Here is a 23811-nt window from a genome sequence, read left to right as displayed (position 1 = left end):
TTGATGAGACCATATTCATATTTCTCATTATGCAGGATCATCAGGCTGCCCGGCTGGGGCTGGGGCTGGGATCTCAGCTGTAGCCCTGTATGATTACCAAGGAGGTAGGTTGGGAGTGGCCTGAGGGGTCTGGTGCCTGGAGGCCCTTGATACATGAGAACGGGGATGGATTCTGGGGGTCAGGATAGGGCCCAGACTTGGTATCAAGAACAGGCCTATTTCCCTTCCTGAGGTTTAAAGGGGACACAGGGGTGGAGGGATTCCTGCCTGACCATCCTAATATCCTGTCAATTTTCTCCCCAGAGGGAAGTGATGAGATTTCCTTTGATCCAGATGACATCATCACTGACATTGAGATGGTGGATGAGGGCTGGTGGCGGGGACGTTGCCACGGCCACTTTGGACTCTTCCCTGCAAATTATGTCACGCTCCTCCAGTAACTGTGGCTGTGTGTCTTCTGCACTGTGACTTCCCTTGTCCCAAGTGGCTCTGCCTCCACCCGCTTTCCATTTCTACTGCAAGTGTCTGACAGGATGTCATGAGTTGCCTGAAGCTCTAGACAGACTGTCTCTCCCTCTCCATTAGGGTTTGGGGCAGAGACAGCATGAGGAAGGAGGTCTCCTTCCCCTCGGTGTCCTGTCTATCCTGGATACCCTAGATGATCTCAGGGATGTTTATCTTGTGTCCTGCCTCCTTCCCCATGAATCCCCCCTCTAGCACCCACCCCCACCCCCACTCTACCTTCCTTTGTTTGTGAACTCTGAGCTTCCTGGTTTGCTTACCTGGGAAGGTATGTTTATATTTCCTGGTTGTGCTGTTTGCTCACTTTTCTTCTCTGCAGAAATATCTCTGAATCTTTTCTCTGCTCAGTCCTAAAGTGGAAATAAAGCGGGACCACGGCTCACCTCTATTCTGAGGTAAATAGTACTTTTTATGCAGCCCTCAATGGTCCTGACTCTCATGGCTCCAATCCTCCTCCCATCTTTTAGGGGTATCCAGAAAACTCCCTCCTCCACTGCCCATCACTCTGCACCCTGGATGTCAAGGGCCGTGCCCTTTCCTTAGACTCTACTGATACCCAGTCCAAAACAAGATGGGCCTGGGGAATGGCAGTAAGGTAGGGGAACAGGGGCCAGGAAGTGTCCATGATAAGACAGTTCAACTTCTGCTGGCTTCAGCAGTTGTGAGAGGCCAGCCACTTTCTGCCTGGGAGTAATGACTACACTCTTTTCATGCATAATGATTCTTGAGGCAAAAGCACAAATTAGGGGAAAGAAAGGAGGAAAAGATTTAGCTAAGAGAAAAAGACTAAAACTAAAGAAACAATGAGGTGTTAAGAGGATTTAGAGTGAGAGTGGCCTCTGCTAGAGAAAGTCTAGGCTTCCTTGTAGCTGGATGAATGAAATCGATGGTCATGTAAGAAGGTAGATTGAGGAAGCTCATAAAGTTTCTGTGTGGTCCAGAGCTGAGGCTGCTGATAGGAGAAGAAGTGAGGACCTTTGGACGGCCAGTGATAGGCAAAAAGCAAATCACCAAGCAAAGTATGGGGATGAGGGAGAATGAAAGGCCAGGACACGGTGAGTTTATTCTAACCCCCAGGCCATTGGGCTCGGCAAGGTCCAGAATAGGAGATCCTAGGCAAAACCAAAATCAAATCGAAATGAAAGTCAGGGATTTGGTATAGGGGATCTTTGATTGGTGGAAAATAGAAGTCTGTGCTATAACCAGTATCTGAAGTTGGATTCAGCTTTCAAAGATGGAGAAGACAGTGGGATCAAGGAAGAGCTAGGATTGGTGTCTGAGACCCATAGTTGCTGCAGGACTTTATAAAAGTCCTTAAAAGTTCAGTGGTGAGCTGTCCATGTGCTTAGAGCACTGCATCCCTCAGGCTCATTCCTTGGCTTTTCTTCAAGACACACCTTTGTTTTCACAGCGACTTCTATGCCAGTGAATCACGCATCTGTCTCTACACCTCACTTATAAGATTCACCCAGTTAGACTTTCAGAGTGAAAAGCAGCTTTTATTTCTGCCTATAGAGACATTGGGGTTTCCAGTGTATAGAGGTAAGTCACACTAGATATACACAATCTCATTCTTCACTTCAGTTTGATCTGCCATCACACATAGATCAGACTTTTGCAGTGGTTTTATTCTTACATCCAAGTTCCACCTTGCTTTTCACTTTTCCCTTCATTATAAGACAGAAACTTCTTTTCCAGATCCTCATATTTTTAAGGCAATAAAGTCCTTTCTGCCTCAGTTCTATAGACCTCGCCCTCCACATTTGGCTGATCTCTACTTGGACTGACTTTCTTGGTGGTGATTCTCTTCAAGGGCTCTGCTCGCAGACACCTCCCTGTCCAGGCTCCTATTCTTGGGTCCACAGTCCCCTTTCACTCTCCTTAGCTGCTTCTTAATCTGAAGCCGTGTCTAGCTGTCTTGCCTCTCTCAGGTGATGCTTGCTGCTCACGCTGTTCACTACAGCTTCATCCCACTAATCAAATCATCTGTCTAATCCACCATCTCTCTAAAAGGCTTCCCTTTTTCTCCAGTTGCCCTCTCACCATAAGATGTGCTTGATTGTGTAGGCCAGTGGATACCTGCAATACTCTGGTTTCCTGCAACGTATACAATTAGATACCTTGTAAAATGTGTTTGATGATGTTGATCAGCTCAGTATTGTGCTGAAGGCAGCAGCTGGGAAAGTAAAGCGTGCCTGGAAGGGTGGGGCCCACAGAGCAGTGCGGTTAGTCTCCTGAATGCCCTCCTGCACCCTGGGCTGCCCAGAATGTCAAGGAAGAGCCCTCTGCTCTCTTCCTTTCTCTATACTTCTCTTGCAGCTCATGTTAGCCCCGGATTTTCACCTCCCTTAGTCTACAGCTCCCCTTGCTTTCTTTTTCTAATAAAATAAGAAACCCAAAATGGATTTTCAGAACTTTCTTCCTCCATATAGGAAGGACTAGATTCAAAACACATGGAACTGAACCCTGGATCAGTTCCTTTTCTCCCACTTCACTGCTTAGCTGTCGCAGTTATTCATCTTCACTGAATAAAATCTTAGTTCACATTCTAGTTATATTTTTTAGAAAATGGCGCCTTATATACAAATGTGAAATATAAACCAAACAATAAGGATTAGGAAAAATAGAGTTACGTTACTCAATAGTACCAAGTGGCACATTATAATGGAAGATGAGCATACTTCTACTCTGGGATTTGCTTTAATGCCTTCTTGACTCTTCTCAGGGGTGTCATCTACTTCATCTATACCAGCTCTGAACCATGTTCAGAGGGGAACCCAGGCAATAACAAACATTCATATTGACTAGACTCTTTTTTGTTGTTGTTGGTTAAATTCTTTGTTCTCTGCTCCCCCACAATGCCCATCCTCCTTTTCCCTTCTTTCTCACTCGCTGAGGACTGCTAGGAAAATGGCATCAATTAAAGAGAGAGGGTTAGGGTTAGGGCTAGGGCTAGGGTGAGGGTTAGGGTTAGGGTTAAGATAAATAGCTCAGCCTTCCTGGCTTCAGCTATACCTGGAGAGCTGATAGGATATACTTTTTGCACTGTGACCCAGGGACGTGAAGCCACACCAAACAAACCATCTCCATTTGGTTCCCAACTTAAAATCATCATGTGTCTAAAACCTATTTGGTAAAGAAAGAAGAGCTGCATGAAATCATGACCATTGTAGATAACTATGTGAGATAAGAATTTGCTGTACTAAAAAGCAAACTTATCCTAATTTACTGCCATTGGCATGTCATTCTTTAGGGCAGTTGTTCTCAACCAGGAGCGATCTTGCTCCCAGAGGATTTTTAGCAATGTCTGGAGACATTTTTGGTTGTTATAGCTGTAGGGGTGCTACTGGTATCTATTGGATAGAGGTCAAGGGTGTTGCTAAACATCCTATAACACATAGGGCAGTCCCTTATGACAAAGAATTATCCAGTCTAAAATGTCAGTAGTTCCATGAAACCCTGCTTTAAGGGATGCCAGCTTCTATTGTGTAGTTTTATCTTACTTTTGTTCTCATAAGTTTTAACTATTTGTTACCAAAACCCAGAAGTGTCACGCACTTTTGACAGAATGCAGTCATGGCCAGCAATAGGTAGGAGCAATTATAGGGAATCACTATGTTCAGATATCTTCCTTCTCAAGAATCCCGATGGGGTACTCAAGTGATGTCTAGGACCTGGCGACTGGTACCACAGGAGCTGCAGTGGGCCTTGTCTGGACTTTTCCAAATGCGAGGTCTCCTTGGGCTACCCTGTGCATTCTGACATGACACTGAAGTTGGTGTTAGTGTCTCGTGATCATTTCACTTAGCTCAGGGTGGTGCTGGCCCGTGCCTGTGCTCTCCCTAATCTAGACGGAGAATATAATTTTCAGAGGAAAAGAACCTTGACTCTCAAGTCACTATTAAAATGTTTGAAAGTAGGCTCTGGCTTTTGGTCCTAATTTTCTCCATAAATATAATATCTCCTCTGGATTCTTCTTCATTTTTCAAGGCTGTCTTTCTATATGTTGCCAGGATTCTATACAACAATCGCATTCTAGGACCTCATTTCTACCTCTCATCCTTTGGCCTTTGGTGTCCTCGAGGCTGTTGTGCTTAGCCTAGGTCTCTATTCTTTCGGGCTGTTTGGACTGTCTGGGCTTAGACGCAGTGGGGCAACTAAAAAAAGCCCTGGACTTGGCTGTCAGGACAACCCCAGCTCCAGAAATTTCAAACTGTGCCCTTCACCCTGGGTACCCTGGGAGGCATGTCAGTCCCCATCCCTACATTGCCTGCTCCATATCATTACAAGTGCTTATAAACTGAAAAGCTCTCCACAAAAGCACAGGCCTGTGCTGGTTATGGAATTTCACGGCTCTCTCATCTCATCTTCCAAATGGCCTCAAGTCACCTATTTAAAATACTTCACAGACTGATTTATTTTAGAAAAAGAGTGTGGGGGGAGGGAGGAAATAAGTTATCAGTATGGCACTATAGCAGTTATACAAGCCATGGCTTAGGAAATTCTTCGGCCTTGTGCAGCTGCTCAGGTTTTGAAGGACATTTGCATGTTCCAAAACACCGAGATAAGCACATTTGCAGTTTACAGAAGGAAGTCCTCAAAACCAAACTCTGTCGAACTTTCAGTAACCCTGAGTGGGAATCCAAGAAGGGTGGCTTCTGAGCCTTTAGTAGGTGTGTCTTCCTCTTGGTCTGGCTTTAAAGGTTGTGACTAAAGTCTCTGAGGCCTGCTTACGGGGCTGACACATGCTGGTCAAAAGAATCGGGTCAGTCTTGTGTTCTACAACGTTGAAAGGACAGGACTTCAGGTGCTCAGACATGGAGGCAACTTCATTAAACTCCCAGCCCTTGATTTTGGAGAAGAGGCTGCTGAATTGCCAGATCTATGAGGAAAGAGAGAAGTTCCAAAGTAAACACTGGAGGGTTACCCTCAGGCCAGCTTTGTTTGAACAGTGTGGGGAAATGCCTTTCTGTTCTTAGATTCCTGAGAGTATTTAGTGGCTGCAGCATACATTTGTAGTCCTTTCTCCAGCATCCAATTCCTAGATCCCCCTTCCAACTGATAATCATCCCAGCCAGCCATGTGTTGTGTGGAAATGACTAACACCAATCTGCTTATTGACATATACCCTTCCCCCATCCCCCACCTCCCCAGGAACAGTGGTTAGTTCTAGAATAGACATATGGTTCAAATCAGGACAACCAGTGCCAATGAGACTCTACTCCAGAACTTTTGTTTGTGATACCAAGAAGCAGATTCTCTTTTCCCCTCTGTGCTTGAACTTGGAAGCTACAGTCTTAGGAGCTTCTGGCAGCCAGCAGGGACCACGAAGCGAGAACTGTGTCTTAGAGTGGAGCCACAAGCGAAGAAGTAGAGATAAGAAATAGAGAGTAAAAAGGTCATTTGGGGGCATTTTGAGCTGCTAGATCAAGCCATACCTGAAGCCATCACCTTTGCACTCTTCAGTTATACGGGCCAATAAATTCCCTTTATTGTTTGTCATGTTAAGTTGGTTTTCTATTACTTAAAACTAAAAGTATGTTAACTAATAAGAGTCTCAGTAGAACAGAAACCTTAGGAGAAATCTAGCAGTCTGGCACTCAAATCCGTGTGGGCCTTTCCACCTAGGATGTGGTGGCAAAGCCACTAGTTTTAAAATCTGCCTATGAGGATAGGCATAATCTGATATCCTTCAACCTGATCATTTCACCCTCAGTTTCTTGTCATTGTTACTATATAAGAAAAGTGTATCCTGTGATCTATTAGTGTATCCTGTGATCTATAAGGAAATTAGTTTGTCCTAAATGATATTTAAGAGCGGTCAGCAATCACTGAATTGGGAAAAAATGTGAGCCAAAAAATAATGAAATTTCTAGTATGTAACTTAAATTATTTGCATTTGATTTTACAGAGGAAGATATTAGGTAGTTCTAAATGATACATTGTATCTTGGCAATACAATTCCCAAAGGCAGGGTCTTAGTCTCATTCATGTTTATGCCTAACACATGGTTGGTTGGCAGTCATTATCTAACACATGGATTGCAGGCATGGACTCAAGCATGAATTCATGAGGGAGAGTCTGATAATTATTTTTTGAAGAAGACTGCTCAGGGAATAAATAATAGAAAATATGCAAGATGTTTTAGACATAATAAAAATAGATGTAAACATCTCCTAACTCCCCAATACCAGTTTGCATATACCCACATACTGGGAAGAGACTCAACAGTGAGATTTTGGAATTATTGACCTAAATGGGCATCATAAATTTGTGATTCACATTACCAATATATGTACCATAAGAGAGGATGCTATGGTGCTACAGCACCTTGGATATGACAAATTGGGAGTTTCACTTCTATAGAGTACAAGCCAATAGAACTTATACAGTTAAGCAAGCCTAACCTGATTGGGAAAAGGGGATGAGGTTTTTCCAAAGGGAAAGATTCTTTGATCTATACAGCAGAGTTTTTTTAAAAGAATTAAATAAGCATTTGAACCAGGGGAAATCAGTGGACCAAATTATTTTAGAATTTCAAAATGAATTCAACAGGGGCAAAACTTGTTTGTAAATAAATTGGTTGACATAGGGCTGAGGAGAATTTGTTGGCATATTGTATCAGTTGGAGTCCAGGCAGAAAACAGATGGCACACTCAAACTGGGTAATCTGAAGAGAATTTTATAAAGGAATGATATACAAATGTGTGGGCAGGGTATAGAAAACCCAGGCTAGTAACAATCTAGAGTGTTACTACCCTAGGCCTGAAAGGGAGGAAGGAAGTCAATGGAACCCAGAATCGGTAACCTATCAGATATCAGATACAGTTGGAGGGACATGGCCAGTGCAAAATGTCATGGAGGGGAGAATGCATGCAGGAAGGAAGCCAGAAGAATAACCATGTCAACCTCACTCTTCTCCCTCCTGACCATCTCCTGCTGATACACTCCCGTTAGATTAGCCCAACTGGAAGCTGGAGGGCAGGGGAGCTGGTTAAGCTAGTCTATAAAGATCAGCCTCCTGGGGGACAGATCACAATGGAGAATGGATCATGTGAGCAAATGGAAGACATGCAGGACACATACATAAATAGGCATTACCATTTGTATTGCCATTTTTATGTTTATGGGTCTGTCTCCTCTACTATGCTGACCTCCTTGAGTTCATAGACTGTGCTTTATTCCCGGTAACCTAGTACAATCTCAGTGCCTAGCACATGGCTTGGTGCACAGAAGGCCCTTAGTAAATACTTGTTGAATGAATGAATAAGTGAATGACTATTTACTTGCCTTTCTGTGAACTCTCCACGAGGTGCCTCCATGGGAATACCTCTTCTTCTTCCATTGCAGGAGGACCATCCCTCTCTCTTGTAACAAAGTGGCACAGATATTCCTCATCAGCACGGACACCTGGGAGAGCTGGGATAGGCTGATGCTGTCTAAGAACCCAGCAATGTACTGCAAAACCTCCAGGGGCAGGCTGGTTAGAGAATTCTGGTTTTTTCCCTCATGGCCTGAGAGATGGTTGTTCCCTCCCTCACTCAGCTCTGAAGCAACCTCCGGCTTGATGGCAAAGGTCTTGAGCTCCTGACTGTAGATTACTTTTGCCTTTTTCCCTGGGGGACAGAAATGGTTTTGAATAAAGGTACATCCCAAGTAGGCAAGGGGGCATCGGTGCTGGAACCAACCATTGAGACATGACTGAATGTCTGTGTGGACATTCTTGAAATGTAGGGGAAATTCATCCCTCCTGAAGAATTTGTTGCAAGTGAAAGTAAAGGCAGAACTGCTCTTGTTGTGTCTCCTGGTCACACACTCACTGTGGAGCTCCATATGGAGCCCATTCAGATTGGCAGTGGTTAGAAGGTCAGCCAGCACCGTCCTGGAGGAAAATTGTTCTGGCTCAAAACTGTATGTCTGTGTAGCAAAATCCATGAACACCCCATCAATGCTCCTGGATTCAGAGATGACATGACCTTTGAGTTCTCTTTCCAGAGCACACAGCAGGGTGGTCTTGATGAGATCTGATTTGGGGAGGTCCTCCACAGTGATCCCTAAATCCAAAGTATCTACTGCCTTGTGTTCACTTGGCCTACTACTCAACGAGGTGTCTCTGAGGTGAGCCCGCTTCCCGCAGTAGCTCATGGGAACTTTGAAGGTGTAAACAGTCTTCACTTCCTGAGCCTCGAGTTTGCCATAAACAAAGTCTCTCTCTTTAGGTGTACAAGCAGGCATCTGACCAAAGTGAATAAGCATCCTCCCATTGTGCACCAGATACATATTATAGTCCTTTGCATCCATAGCTGTTTTCAGTCTTTCCAGAACACCATCCTGCCAAGGGGCAAGCCCTGACTTTTCTATGGCTTCATGAAATTCCTGCTGCTTCTGGTCTTCCTGTGTTTCCTTCCCTTTGGCAGCGCTCTTTTCTACCATGTTGTTGCTGCTGGAAATCTGTTCTTTCTCTGGGCCATCCCTGCTCTTGCTCTCACTGCTCACTGATGAGCTCGTTAAAGCAGAGGCCGCATGCTCTTTGCTGAACATATTTTCCCACTTGTCAAACTTGGCTAGGTCCATCCCTTCTCTGGTTTTGGCTAATACCTCTCGTTCTTCTTGACTCAGCTCTGCCACCTCTCCGTTGGTGGTTGTTACCAAACCAGCATCTGCCCCACCCACCGCTCCTTCCATTTCCTTCCAACTGGCTTCACCATTCATGGTAGGTTCCTCTTCCATGGGTTCTCTAGTTTCTGGGAAAAGTTCTACCATTTTCAGAGATCTAAAGAGGACCTTCTGGTCTTGGAGGGCCAGGGCTGTGTCCAAGCACTCCTCATTGGGGGTCTCTTTCATGATGTTCTCGTGAAGGGCTGTTTCAGAGTCCAAGTTTGGCCAGCGGTTCCACTCCATGGAGCAGCAGACCACGCTGGCGGGGCACACTTGCAGGTGCTTGGCCAGCTTGTGACGGGAAATGGAAAGGGGGCAGCCATATTCGGAGTTGAGGCACGGAACCTGCTCCAAAGGGCACAGGAGCTCGTGCTCTGCCTCTTTGCACATGTGGAAGGTAGCACCGCAGGACAGGTGGCAGTTTATCACCAGGCAGGAGACACCAGGCTCCATAGGCATGTGGCAGTGACGGTTGAAGCATCTGTCACAGTGCCCGTGCTGCCCTCGTGGAGGCCTGCGCGCCCTACGCTGGAGACACCAAAGGCAAGGGGAAAGAGAAAACAAATGACTGCTGGAAGAGAAGCTCTATGCATGTCTGTGAGTGTTTACGTTTTAATTGACTTATTTCCTGTTTATTCATGTTTATTGTAGGAATCTTGAAAAATATAGAAAATCATAAGAAGAAAGCAAGAATACTCATAATCCCACACAATCTAGAAATAACAGCTATCAATACTCTTCTCTTTATTTCCCAATAGTTTATTCTATGTATTAGCTGTGTTGAGAATAGAAAAAAAACAAAGGTGAAAGTAATGGGCTACAAGGTGACAATTGCTATTTTTGAGTTGTGGGTTGTGGAGGATTTATATGACACAGTTAATACTATGAATACAATTTTGCATTCTGCTTTAACTTGCTATTATGACATGTCTAGGCTGTTTTATTAATTTTTCTTTGCAAACTTTCTTCATAATGGCAGTGTAACACTCCAGAATGAGTGTTCTGTCATTCATTTAACCAACTACCACTAGGGGTATGCTGGGAGGACATGGGGCATGACTGGTTTTGTTCACATCTTGGTCCCCAGCACCTGTCACAGGGCCTGGACCATCGTAAGCACTCAGTAATATTTGCCGAATGAAGGAATTGTTAGCCATTTAGGTTATACCTGGATTTTTTGCTTTTTCATGTGTAAAGTTTTACTAAAAATCTTTGCTCACAGATCTTTCTCAGGTCTATGATTTCCCCCTATTCTGTGTCAGTTTCTTCTAGGTTCTGCTCTAGCAACTATGGTTCGGCAAAAAGCCAATATATATCATCAGACCAAAAGGATAAATCTGCCAGATGTAAATCTTACAGGCTAAATGAAGCCAGACCTAGACCTGTGAAAGGTAAAGTTCCAATAAGCACCTGGTACTTACCATAGCTTCCAAATTTCTTCTTGCTTTGTAACTCTAGGGGAAAATATAAATATACAAATATGAATGATTAGTAAGAAAAGTATTTTATCTGTTTTAAAAGGGGCCAAAGAGACTTCATGTATTCTTCCACCACCCTGGCCCACATTTTGCAGTCAAATATACTCTACCTAGATACAACAATTGTTAACATTTTGCCCCTTTCACTTTCTCTCTCTCTCAACACACACACACACACACACACACACACACACACACACACACATTTTTTGCCAAACCACTTGAAGATAAGTTGCTGATGTCATGACCCTTCATCTGTAAGTACTTCAGCATGTATTTTCTAAGAATAAAGACTTTTTTTTGTAACTACAGTAACATTATCTCACCTAAGAAAACTAAAAATAATTTTCTAATATCATGTAACATGCTGTCTATATTCAAATTTTCCCAATTATCTCCAAAATATCTTCTGTACTTTTTAAAAAACAACTCAGTTTTGAACCAGGATCCCTTTAAGTTTAATTTATTACATTTGTTTGTTAAATCTTTTTAGCCTCTTTTCCTCTGGAAAAATCCCCCTCAACTTTTCTTTTTTAGAAGAGACAGCCTTAAATATCAAGGGAATTGTATGCTAGTTCATTCATGTATTCATTTGTTCATCCATTCATTCAACAAACATTTTTGATTACCTACTATGTACCAGTAAGTGAGCATAAGGGTCACCCGGACTGCTTGTTAAAGTGGCTTTAAACACTATTGTTCATTATAATCAGCTGTGATTCTTGTTAAATATATAGATCCCCACTGTTCAATATGGTAGTCACTGGCCACATGTGGCTATTTAAATTTAAATTAATCAAAATGAACTAGAATTAATAATTCAGTTCCTCAAGTCATATTAGCTACACTTCAAGTGTTCAATAGCTACTCTATTGGACAACACTGCTATAGATGCTGGCTGCACCCCTGACCTGAGCGAAGGGTGTATCCTGGAATTTACATTCTTAACACATTCCCCATCTGACTCATGCACTATAAGTGTGGAAGAGGGATCACGCCAGAATCCCTCTTAGGCTATAGAGGGATACCTCATACCCTAATAGTCAGCCTGACCATCAGTAGCTTCAGGGTTAACTAGAAGATTAATCAGACAGAGAGGGAGCTGAGCAGAGTGGAAAAGCTATGAGGGTAGGACTGAGATGGAGCAGAATAGGATCAGGCAAAGAGCACATCTTTTGGATGCAAGAGTCTAGCTACTTGATCTTTTAACATACAATTTAACATTCAGGTAGGCTCCTGCCATATTCCAGATCACTCCTGAGGGGGAAAAGCCCATTATGGACTTGTAGAAATTCATAAATACTAGGCTCAAGCATCTAGAATTATTTGGTACTCAGTAAGGAACCATTTACCGTTGTAATTGGGGTGTTAACCAGTAGTAGTGGAAGAATGGAGTGGAAAGACCTAGAGTTAGAAACTGCTATGTAGAGAACATGATGTAGGCTGAGATTGTGAGACTGATGACAGTAGAAATAGGCAAGATGAGACAGAGAGGAGACATTACAAGGGAGGGTCAACTAACATTTTTGTTTCTGGCTGGAGATGGGGGAAGAAGAAGAGTCAAAGGTGATGCCAAGAAGGTGAACTAAGAAGAGAGAATGTTGGGTGTAATTCTGAGAAAAATAGAGGTCTAAGGAGGGAACTGTTTGGGGAAGAAAAATGGGTCCAGCGAGTGTAATACAAGTTGCTTTAGGTGATGACAGATCATGTGGGTGGGAAGATGAGGGGTTAGAATATAGAGATTCAGACTTGAGAAGTATCCACTTAAAAGTAAGAGAAAGCCATAACTGGGGAAGTGAGAACACAGAATAGAAATCTGAGCCATGAAGTACAAGGCTAAGTATGACCACTTTGGGGACAATAAGAAGAAGCAGAGCCAGAGAAGGAGAGACCAGTGAGCTAAGAGAGTCAGGACTATTGTTGCTAGATGTAAAGGAAAGGGTGAGTGATGGCCTCCAATGCTGCTGTGCGGTTAAGAACAGGGATGACAATGCCACTGCTCATGGCAGTTCCCCAAAGAGCTCTTGCCAGAGCATTTGCATTTCAGCTGTGAGGTGGAACCCTTGGCCATTCAAAATCTAGCGTTTGTTTGGAGTAGAGGAGAAAGCTATTAAGCACACACTCCAATGTTGGCAGGGCCTGTGCCCTGGCTGGGAGAATGTGATCATCTGCTTTCTATTCATAATAGACATTCATCAAGAATGGACTCTGGATGACTCAGGGTCCCCTGTTGGTTTTTAGGTGGGGAAGAAGAGGCAGATCACGAATGGAGTAAGGTTATGTGAAAAAAGCTAATAGCACCAGGAATATCCAACTTCGTATTTGCCAACCGGGTTCTGTCACAAAGTTGAGCCCAGTTTCCAGCAAGGGCAAAGCAGCTCTGGCTAGTTCTGTGCACTCAATGTATGTAGTGAGAACTCTGCCCCTATCAGCAGGCATGTGTCTGGCTGGAGGGACAATAGTGAAGAACTCTAAGCCCAATCATTTCTTTTTCTCCCTCTTCTTCCTCTTCCTCTCCTTCTCCTTCTTCTCCTTCTTCTTTTTTTAATTGAAGAATAGTTGATTTACAATGTTGTGTTAGTTTCAGGTGTACAGCAAAGTGATTCAGTTATATATACATCTATATCAATTTTTTAAGATTATTTTCCCTTATAGGTTATTACAAAATATTGAGTATAATTCCCTGTGCTACACAGTAGGTCCTTGTTGCTAATCATTTCTTATCCTTCAGCATTATAAAGATGGTTCTTAGCAACAGCGTTATTGAAGCTGGGAACATTTGTGGTGGAGTCTTATTGCTCTCCATCTCTTTGAGGTTATTTGAAAATATTCCTTTAAGAGAAAAGAAAAGCAATGAAGGCAGGCAACAAAGATGCTGTTGCTTTATGTTGCTATTTAAGGATCTTCTGCCAGGCTCTGGAGCTACCCCAGATGAGTGACTTTGAGAGAAGGCATGTGCTGAGCAGAAAGACACTGAGTGGAGATGACTTTTTGGAGACATTTGTCAGTGGAGGAAAGGAGAAAGACAAATATAGCCTAAGGGTATAAAAAAATCACATCTGAACCTTTTGTTGTATATCTGGGGGAAATCTTTCCCACTGAGATAAAGGACAATCCAAAATTGTTGATAGTCTAATTATTGCTGGAGAAACAGGGTAACCAATCATCCTGGTTTGCCTCGGTCTCTCCTGGTTTGAGCACTGAAAGTCCCAGGTCCCAGGAAACCTCTTATTCCCAGGCAAACTTAGACAGCTGATTGGTCACCTTAAGTTGGAGTCAGCTGGTGTTGCCTCAATTTAATCAAATTAGATTTATCATTGGTTGTCTTGTGACATGAGATGCCCTGTTCTCCCAATTTCTGTTCCTGTGCAGTGACTGGATTCTTATCCTCCATGGGGTCTGTCTGAGTTTCCTAGATGGAGTGATTTCTCCATTTTGGATGTCATAATGGAAGAGAAATAAAATATTAGTGCTTAACATGTGCATTTACATAACATCTCATTTAATCCTCACAATAATAATGTGAGGTGGGTATTACCATCTCCAGTTTACTGATAAGGACACTGAGGCACAAAGAAGCCTAAGTTTGTCTCGCTTCAAACTCTACTGTCTGCTACATCACACTGTGTCCATCAGAGACCCATAGAGACATTTGTGGTCCATCTCCATGGTTTGGGGAGAATGCAAGACCACGGCTAGAGTCTGTAAGGGGAAAGCCTTTTTTCCCCCAGTTGGGGCACAGAAAGGTGTCTACCTGTATAATCTTTCCAAATTGTAGAGAAGCTGGATGCTTCACATTAGGAAGATCCTCCATGCCTATGATGAATTTTTTTTCTTTTTTGGTCCTGCTCTGGACTACAACCCATACTGTGCCCTTCTGAATAGAGGAAACAAGAAGACTGCGCAGGTTCCATGCCTTTGCATTTCAGGGAATACAAATGTGGCAGGGAAGATTTTTAAGGTTAAAAATCTGCACTATAGGGACTTCCCTGGTGGCACAGTGGTTAAGAATCCTCCTGCCAATGCAGTGGACACGGGTTTGAGCCCTGGTCCAGGAAGGTCCCACATGCCGCAGAGCAACTAAGCCCGTGCGTCACAACTACTGAGCCTGTGCTCTAGGGCTCGCGAGCCACAACTACTGAAGCCCGCGTGACTAGAGCCTATGCTCTGCAACAAGAGAAGCCACCGCAATGAGAAGCCCGCGCACCGCAACAAAGAGTAGCCCCTGCTCGCCGCAACTAGAGAAAGCCTGCCAGCAGCAATGAAGACCCAACACAACCAAAAATAAATAAATTTATTTATTTAATAAATAAATAAATAAAAAGGAAGGTTTCAATTGAGACTTGTCTCCTCTCGCGACTGACTCTGGGTGTTGATACAACCCGAGGGAAGTTGCTGTGATGGTGTGAGTGGTGAACGACCTGATGAAGGGCATAAACGGAACAGAAGTGCTGGGACCCATGCAATGTGTGTAGGCTGTGAAAGGAGCTCTGACTGGAATATCAGCAGAGGGTGGGAACGCCCCAGGAGGGATACAGGAATGATTTCTGAGGCCCTGAGAGTGAGTAGAGCTAACAGGGCTCCCAGCACTCCATCAGCCTTCAGTGAAGGATTGGATTGGATGGAGTTGAACAGGACCCTAAAGAAGGCAGCATTTGAAACACCTGTGAGAGCAATTTGAGACCTTTAGGAGGAAGGGGTAATGATGTCAGATATATGCTAATTTGTGTTTTGTTGTTGTTGTTGTTTTGTTTTAAAGGAAGAAAAATAAATGTTTTCAACTTTATTTGGTTAATGTTGCCTTAACTGAATGGAAAAGACTCCGTGGACTCCAGTTATAACAGATACTCTGAATGCTGCCAGAATTGTTTGTAGGAGGTTACAACTTGTTCTCAACACTTACAGTCATAGAATCAGGAATCTGGCTCAGGTAGATAACCAGAAATCCTCTGCTCTGGAGCTTCTCAAACTTCAGTGTGCATAGGAATCACCTGGGCAATCTTTTTTGAAATGCAGCTTCTGATCTGGTAGAACAAATGGTCTAGGAAAGAGTCTAGGTTAAACTCTTCATTTTTTACAAGAGAAACTGAGGCCCGGAGAAGTAATGTGTCTTGCTTATGCTCCCACAGTCTCTGACTCTAATCACATGCTTTTCTTTTTTCTACTTCACCTTGATAGTTTACTGAGAAATTCTGTAGAAACCACAGTGCCACACAGAGCTACCTGCATGATGACGGCCAAGGGCATATGGGCAGCTTAGGTGGTACCAAGGGCAAAGCAGGACAAGGCCTGGAAGAATGAGGAAGAGGTGGTGACCAAGTGTCACTGGCCAACAAGGTCATGAGAAGGCATAAAGCAGGTATATTTAAATCACTGACTCAAGCAAAAGAGAATGCAATTAACAGAAAATAGTTTTAACATTCTTCACTATAAAGTTAGTAGGCAATCAGGGTTGGTGTCAGGGAGATATTTTTAGGCAAGGGGCCCTCCCAGCACCCCTCACATGATGCAGCGACTATTTTGCCTCCTCATGTGGCTAGCCCTGGCAATAATTATTTATTCCTGAGCTTTAACTTTAGTGGAAGTGACAAGGTCAAGAGTTAAAGGACAGAGATTAACTGTTAACCTATTAACCAGTCAATTAATCTGTTACTTTAATTATACATTGTTAATCTGTTTCCCTGCTATGGAGATACTTAATTCTATGGAAAGAAAATGTATAAAGTTAAATATTAAAGTAATCCCTTTGCATCTTGAGATTTTAACACAACCAGTTGGCTGAGGATAGTTCCCACATCTGGTCGCATAATCCTGGGCTTTCAGGCTATGATTTCAGCCTTTTCACTATACCCTAAAAATCATCCTCCCTCAAATCTGTTCAACCTCACCATCTGCAGTACCTACACTAGAAATCTCTCCACCTTTAAACTTTCTAGTTATTTAATTAGCTAGTTAATTCTCATATCTTGTACTTACATTATTAGTTTCAGTATTTTAAATTACTGTTTTGTATTGGCCAAGAAAGTGCAAACTAGATGGATTATTTAGGAGTAGCTCTGAGTCAGCTGGTCTGGTTGGTTACTGCTAAGCTAACTTGCCCATCTTGCTAGGAAAGTACCCGGTATACCCCTTGAAGACCTTTGTGCCATGGAAACTCTGACAAAATTAAATGAAGTTAGGCAAGTATACACAGTGCATTTGATTGTGCCTAGCAAACAGGCATAATTATAACCCAGACACCTATAGCAGAGTTATGGGATGCATCTGGAGGTTACAGGGGCAGGCAAGAAGGAAACAGGAGTTAAGGTGTCTGGTGGTAGGCCTCCTTTTACTTGACATTGGTGGCTTTAGCCTGTACAGTGCAAAGTTTAGAGTGTACAGAATCCCTTTTGCTGCACAGGCCACTTCCTAGGATGTCCTTAGCTGAACTTTTAACTGTATAACACTAAAGCAAGGTCCAGAGGAAAACAGGAAAATAAACACTGCTCCCTTATTCCTGCCAATTTGTTTGTGCATGCAACACTATGCTGTTACTCCCAAAGCTAGAAATAACCTATCTACACTTTAAAGTGTTTGACTCCTCAAGTATCATTAATCATTTTACTTTTGTCCCACTGGAGTTGCAAGTTTCAAATTTGTGATAATTTTTGGTTTGCATGTATATACCATTTTTCAACTTGTAAAATACTTTCACTTCTATTCCATAGATGCATTTGGATTCAAGAGAGCTGGGGAGGAGTGAGTCATGTTTAGGGAATATTGTTAAAGAAAAACAGGTTTTAAACTCTGCAGGCAGAATTTAAATAATATACGCAGTAAATACAACTGTGCTAAATTAACTGGTAGAGTGACACAGGTGATGGAATTTAAAGTACATGAGAATGACTTGCAGTTTACATAGAAAATGCTGATTGGGGAAAGATCACAACATTTGGACTTCAGAAAACAGAAATCCTGGGTTCTGGGCCTTCCACCTATTTCCTCACCATCTCCTCTCCCCCCGCCATCCTGAACCCCCATCAATACTGTGTAACCTTAGAGATAGCACATAACCACTATGTGCTATCACTATGGTTGATTTTAGAAGAAAGAGCCTAAGCTGTTAGAAAGCAGGTCATCTCTTCCTGCTCTAAGATTTTAGATTCAAAGCAGGAGTTTACCTATGGCTGGGTCTCATTCTCAGTGCTAACCTTTTCACCCCCATATGTAACTTAATTTGCTTAACAACCCTCTTACTCAGAGCAAAAAGGTGATATGCCGCTCAGCCTCTGCCTCCATGTTCACCACTCTAAATTTCCCCTTGATGAACCTGCCCACATTTGAAAAGCTTACCTTAATGGCATGGGCTGAGTCAGCATCTGCTGCACTTGTGTCCCTTGATGGTGAGCAAGTAGACTGCCGGAGGTGGCTCAGCGTGCATTGGCTGCAGCAGAGGACAGAGTTTCGTCGAGGAGGTAGGGAAAGGAGAAAAAAACTTCAACAGAAATAGTTCAAGTGTTTTGAAGTTAAAAATAAAACTGTATCACAAGGGGCAATGTGACCAGGCTCAGCTTACGATTTTTTCTTTCTCTTGTATTTGTCCACACTCGGTCTCTGTTGGAGTGGCAGTTAGCAGGGGAAGCCGGAAGGCAAGTGGGGTTTTATATCAATGGGTTTTCTTTCCCTTGAGGAAGAAGGAAAATCCTTGTAAGAAGGATTATTTCAAGGCCCGAGCAGCCTCATAGAGTCCTGTGCATGTGGTTGGCAGATCCAGCTGTGCCCACAGTGGCTGGTGGAGCAGTCAGGACAGGCTGCTGCTCTAATTATAACCGTGCTTTTCACCTAAACCTATCAGTGGCTGAGGCAGCAACTTGTGCAAGTGACATGTGGTCCTGTTTCTCCTATTTCTTGTCGTGACAAGTGCCTGTCCTCTCCTGGCCCTCTTCTTTCCCAGATGGTTGGGAAAGGAAGATTTTGTAATTCAGAAATCAGGCATAGAATAAGTCCAGTCTGAGAAAATTAGAGGTGGTAGGAGGCTTAGCTATCACTTAGTCCAACTCTCTCATTTTACAGATGAGAAGACGGAGAATAGAAAGTAAATTGTTCGCCTAGATCTTCCAGCACTACATTGAAAAACGTAGTGAGTGGTTGGGACTTCCCTGGTGGCGCAGTGGTTGAGAATCCACCTGCCAATGCAGGGGACGTGGGTTCGAGCCCTGGTCCGGGAAGATCCCACATGCCGCGGAGCAACTAAGCCCATGTGCCACAACTACCGAGCCTGCACTCTAGAGCCCGCAAGCCACAACTATTGAGCCCACTTGCCACAACTACTGAAGCCCACGCGCCTAGGGCCCGAGCTCTGCAAAAAGAGAAGCCACTGCAATGAGAAGCCTATGCACCACAATGAAGAGTAGCCCCTGCTCGCTGCAACTAGAGAAAGCCGCGTGCAGCAACAAAGACCCAATGCAGCCAAATATAAACAAATAAATAAAGTAATTAATTTTTAAAAAAAGTAGTGAATGGTCATCTCTAACTTGTTTTCTTTTTTTTCTTTAACATCTTTATTGGAGTATAATTGCTTTACAATGGTGTGCTAGTTTCTGCTTTATAACAAAGTGAATCAGTTATACATATACATATGTTCCCATATCTCTTCCCTCTTGCGTCTCCCTCCCTCCCACCCTCCCTATCCCACCCCTCTAGGTGGTCACAAACCACCGAGCTGATCTCCCTGTGCTATGCGGCTGCTTCCCACTAGCTATCTATTTTACATTTGGTAGTGTATATATGTCCATATACTACTCTCTCACTTTGTCACAGCTTACACTTCCCCCTCCCCATATCCTCAACTCTATTCTCTAGTAGGTCTGTGTCTTTATTCCCATCTTGCCCCTAGGTTCTTCATGACCTTTTTTTTTTCTTTTTCTTAGATTCCATATATATGTGTTAGCATACGGTATTTGTTTTTCTCTTTCTGACTTACTTCACTCTGTATGACAGACTCTAGGTCCAACCACCTCACTACAAATAACTCAATTTCATTTCTTTTTATGGCTGAGTAATATTCCATTGTATATATGTGCCACATCTTCTTTATCCGCTCATCTGTTGATGGACACTTAGGTTGCTTCCATGTCCTGGCTATCGTAAATAGAGTTGCAAGGAACATTTTGATACATGACTCTTTTTGAATTATGGTTTTCTCAGGGTATATGCCCAGTAGTGGGATTGCTGGGTCGTATGGTAGTTCTATTTTTAGTTTTTTAAGAAACCTCCATACTGTTTTCCTTAGTGGCTGTACCAATTCACATTCCCACCAACAGTGCAAGAGGGTTTCCTTTTCTCCACACCCTCTTCAGCATTTATTATTTGTAGACTTTCTGATGATGGCCATTCTGACTGGTGCGAGGTGATACCTCATTGTAGTTTTGATTTGCATTTCTCTAATGATCAGTGATGTTGAGCATCCTTTCATGTGTTTGTTGGCCATCTGCATGTCTTCTTTGGAGAAATGTCTATTTAGGTCTTCTGCCCATTTCTGGATTGGGTTGTTTGCTTTTTGATATTGAGCTGCATGAGCTGCTTGTAAATTTTGTAGATTAATCCTTTGTCAGTTGCTTCATTTGCAAATATTTTCTCCCATTCTGAGGATTGTCTTTTGGTCTCGTTTATGGTTTCCTTTGCTGTGCTAAAGCTTTGAAGTTTCATTAGGTTCCATTTGTTTATTTTTGTTTTTATTTCCATTTCTCTAGGATCTAACTTGTTTTCTAGCTATGTTCATTTATGTTATATTCCACATATAAGTGATATCATATGGTATTTGTCTTTCTCTTCTGACTTCACTTAGTATGGTAATCTCTAGGTCCATTCATGTTGCTGCAAATGGCAGTATTTCATTCTTTGTTATGGCTGAGTAATATTCCATTGTGTATATATATACCACATCTTCTTAAGGCAGTTGTCTGTTGATGGGCACTTGGGTTGCTTCCATGTCTTGGCTATTGTAAATAGAGCTGCTATGAACATTGGAGTGCATGTATCTTTTCAAATTAGTGTTTTTGTTTTTTCCAGATATGTACCCAGGAGTGGAATTGCTGGATAGTATGGTAGTTCTATTTTTAGTTTTTTGAGGAACCTCCATATTGTTTTCCATAGTGGCTGCACCAATTTACATTCCCACCAACAGTGTTCAAGGGTTCGCTTTTCTCCACATCCTCTCCAACATTTGTTATTTGTAGACTTTTTGATGATAGTCATTCTGACAGGTGTGAGGTGATATCTCATTGTGGTTTTGATTTGCATTTCTCTGATAGTTAGCAGTGTTGAACATCTTTTCATGTGCCTGTTAGTCAGCTGTATGTCTTCTTTGGAGAAATGTCTATCCAGGTCTTCTGACCAGTTTTCAGTAGGGTTGCTTGTTTTTTTGATATTGAGTTGTATAAGCTGTTTGTATATTTTGGATATTAACACCTTTTTGGTCACATCATTTGCAAATATTTTCCCCCATTCCATAGATTGTCTTTTTGTTTTGTTTATGGTTTCTTCTGCTGTGCAGCAGCTTTTAAGTTTAATTAGGTCCCATATGTTTATTTTTGCTCTTTTTTTCTTTTTGCCTTAGGGACTGATCCAAGAAAATATTGCTATGATTTATGTCAAAGAGTGTTTTGCCTATGTTTGCTTCTAGGAGTTCTATGGTTTCATGTTTTACATTTAGGTCTTTAAAGCATTTTGAGTCTATCTTTGTATGTGGTGTGAGGGAATGTATTAATCTCATTGTTTACATATAGCTGTCCAGTTTTGGTATCAGGATAATACTGGTCTCAAAATGAGTTAGGGAAGTGTTCTCTTGTATTTTAGACGAATTTGTAAAGGATTGTTAATTCTTTAAACATTTAGTAGAATTTAACAATGATGCCACCTGGGCCTGGACTTTTCTTTGTGGAAAGTTTTTAAATTACTAACTCAATCTCTTTACTTGTTAAAGGTCTATTTGCAGCATTTCTATTTCTTGGTTGAGTCAGATTTGGTATTTTGTGTCTTCCTAGGAATTTTGCCTAGGAATTTGCCCATTTCATCTAAGTTATCTAATTTGTTATACAAATTATAAAGTAACACAAATGTTCATAATATTTATTTATAATGCTTTTTATTTCCGTAAGGTTGGTAGTTACATCCCATTTCTGATTCTAGTAATTTGATTCTTCTTCCTCTTCTCCCTTGTCCCCCTCCTCCCCTTCCTCCTCCTCCCCTCCCCCTTCTCCTCCCCTTCATCTTTTCTTTCTCTTCTTCTTCTCCCTCTTTTTCTTCTTCTTCTTTCCTCCTCCTCCTCCTCCTTCTTTCTAGCTTGCTTTGATTTCATTGGTTTGCTCTATTGCTTTTCTATTCTCTATTTCATTTATTTCCATTTTAGCCTTTATTTCCTTACTTCTGCTTGCTTTGGATTTATTTTGCTCTTCTTTTTCTAGTTTCTTAAGGTGAAAAATTATTAATTTGAAAGCAAAACTATGGAGACAAGGATCAGTGGTTGCCAGAGATTAGGGGAGAGGAAGGGATGGATAGGTGGAGCACAGAGGATTTGTAGGGCAGTGAAACTATCCTATATGATACTATAATGGTGGACACATGACAATTACCTATTTGTCAAAATCCATATAACGTACAACACTGAGAGCTAACTCTAATGTAAACTATGGACTTTAGGTGATAAGATGTATCAGTGTAGGTTCATCAGTCATAACAAATGGACCATTCTGGTGTGGGTTGTTGATAGTGGGGAAGGCTGTGTGTATGTGGGAGCAGGGGCTATATGGGAAATCTCTGTACCTTCTGCTCATTTTGCTGTGAAATGAAAACTGCTCTAAAAATAAAGACTATTAAAAAAATAAAACATAATTAAAAAAAAAACAGTAAGCAAAAAACCTCACAACCTAAGGGCCAATGTCTCTACCCTAGGTCTGCAGTCTTGCCCTTCAAGATCCCTCTGTGATGACCCAGAATGTGATGGGTAACAAGACATTCAAACCTGCTACTGCTACTATCTCTATTACTTTCCCCCAGTGAATGCTGATACAGTTATTGTTATTATATAACGTATGCTACGAGATTATTCACCTAATTTCTCCTATGCTTGATTAATCACTTAGAAATGTCCTTTTTACTTTCTAAATTGAGAGAGAGGTTGGAGTTTCTTCTAATTAAATTGCCTTATGATCAAAGAATGCTGTTTGTATGTTATTGAGTTTGTTAAGATTTGCTTCGTGGTCTAATATGTAGTCATTAGGTACTTGAAAAGAATGTGTATTCTCTACCAGCTGAATGCAGAAATCTACATACTTTCATTAAATCAAGCCTATTAACTGTACAGTTAAAATCTCTACCCATACAAAATTTTTATTCATTTGACCTATGGATAAAATCATCTATTATGATTATGTATTTGTTAAGTTTCCCCAAGAGTTTTGTTAATTTTTACTTCATATATTTTGGGAATATGTTAAATATATACAAATTCAGAATTATTATATCTTTCAGGTTAAATGTTCCCTTTATTCTTGTCTAATATACTTTTACTTCCAACAAAATGTTTTGCCTTAAAGTTTAATTTGATAGATATTAATATAACTATGCCAGCTTCCCTCCTATTTAAAAAAAACGGTTGATTTGAGAGCTTATTCTTTAAATATAGGCTTTTTCAGCTATAGATTTCTTTCTAAGTGCTGATTTAGCCTCATCCCATAAGTTTTGGTATATTGTGTTTTTGTTTTCATTCATCTTCACATATTTCCTAATTTTCCTTCTGATTTCTTCTTTATTGGTTATTTAGGAGTATGCTTTTTAATATCCATATATTTGTGAATTTCCTGAATTTTCTTCTACTATTGATTTCTATTTTCATTCCATTGTGTTTGGAGAACATGCTTTATATGATTTTAACGCTGTTAAATTGATTATTTTATGGCTTCAAATGTCTTTTATTCGAACATTTCCAATGTCCATTATTAAGTTTTAAACTTTTCTGTACAGAGGTCTTAATTTTCTTAGTTAATTCCTAGATACTTTATATTTTTCATTGAGAGGTACTTATCTTGTTATGTGTTTATTATTGCTTTTGAGAAGTGCCATTAATTTTGTTCATTAATCATATAGCTGGAAAATTAGCTTAACTGTCATTCTA

The 23811-nt window shown here is 41.7% G+C and overlaps 2 protein-coding genes across 4 annotated transcripts in view; one reads left to right on the top strand and one right to left on the bottom strand.

Annotated features, from left to right (window-relative positions):
* HCLS1 (hematopoietic cell-specific Lyn substrate 1) overlaps positions 1–19115 on the top strand; it is a 44886-nt gene extending 25771 nt beyond the window's left edge. The window contains exons 13-17 of one of the 3 annotated variants that reach the window (XR_009563712.1): positions 36–104; positions 304–917; positions 7873–9777; positions 10443–10571; positions 18711–19115. Coding sequence is in view for 1 of the 3 variants with exons in the window: in XM_030857854.2 (XP_030713714.1) it covers positions 36–104; positions 304–440 (206 nt within the window). In the remaining 2 variants the exon portion in view is untranslated. Of the gene's footprint in view, positions 1–35; positions 105–303; positions 2881–7872; positions 9778–10442; positions 10572–14543; positions 15353–18710 lie in introns of those variants that run through there. The other 2 variants (XR_009563713.1, XM_030857854.2) reach the window with 2 other exon arrangements.
* Positions 5137–17665, bottom strand: FBXO40 (F-box protein 40). The gene is made up of 4 exons (XM_060297506.1): positions 17645–17665; positions 10602–10634; positions 7813–9708; positions 5137–5404 (listed from the first exon to the last, which is right to left on the bottom strand). The coding sequence occupies exons 1-4, from the start codon at positions 17663–17665 to the stop codon at positions 5189–5191; spliced, it is 2166 nt and encodes a 721-aa protein (XP_060153489.1). The 3' UTR covers positions 5137–5188.
* Positions 19116–23811: the final 4696 nt, after the last annotated feature.

Source organism: Globicephala melas, chromosome 4 (assembly GCF_963455315.2).
Source record: "Globicephala melas chromosome 4, mGloMel1.2, whole genome shotgun sequence".
Lineage (NCBI taxonomy): Eukaryota > Metazoa > Chordata > Mammalia > Artiodactyla > Delphinidae > Globicephala > Globicephala melas.
The sequence above is the reverse complement of the archived record's forward strand: the minus strand, read 5'-3'. Positions and strand labels throughout refer to the sequence as shown.

What these genes read in the sequence shown, in the direction of transcription:
- FBXO40 (XM_060297506.1), bottom strand. Translation starts at nt 17,665, where the DNA reads ATGGCGGGGGGAGAGGAGATG. An exon ending in TGGCGGGGGGAGAGGAGATG is followed by an intron (nt 10,635 to 17,644) that starts GTGAGGAAATAG and finishes ATTTTCCCCTAG; the next exon opens with AGTTACAAAGCAAGAAGAAA. An exon ending in CGTGGAGAGTTCACAGAAAG is followed by an intron (nt 5,405 to 7,812) that starts GCAAGTAAATAG and finishes CTTTCCTCATAG; the next exon opens with ATCTGGCAATTCAGCAGCCT.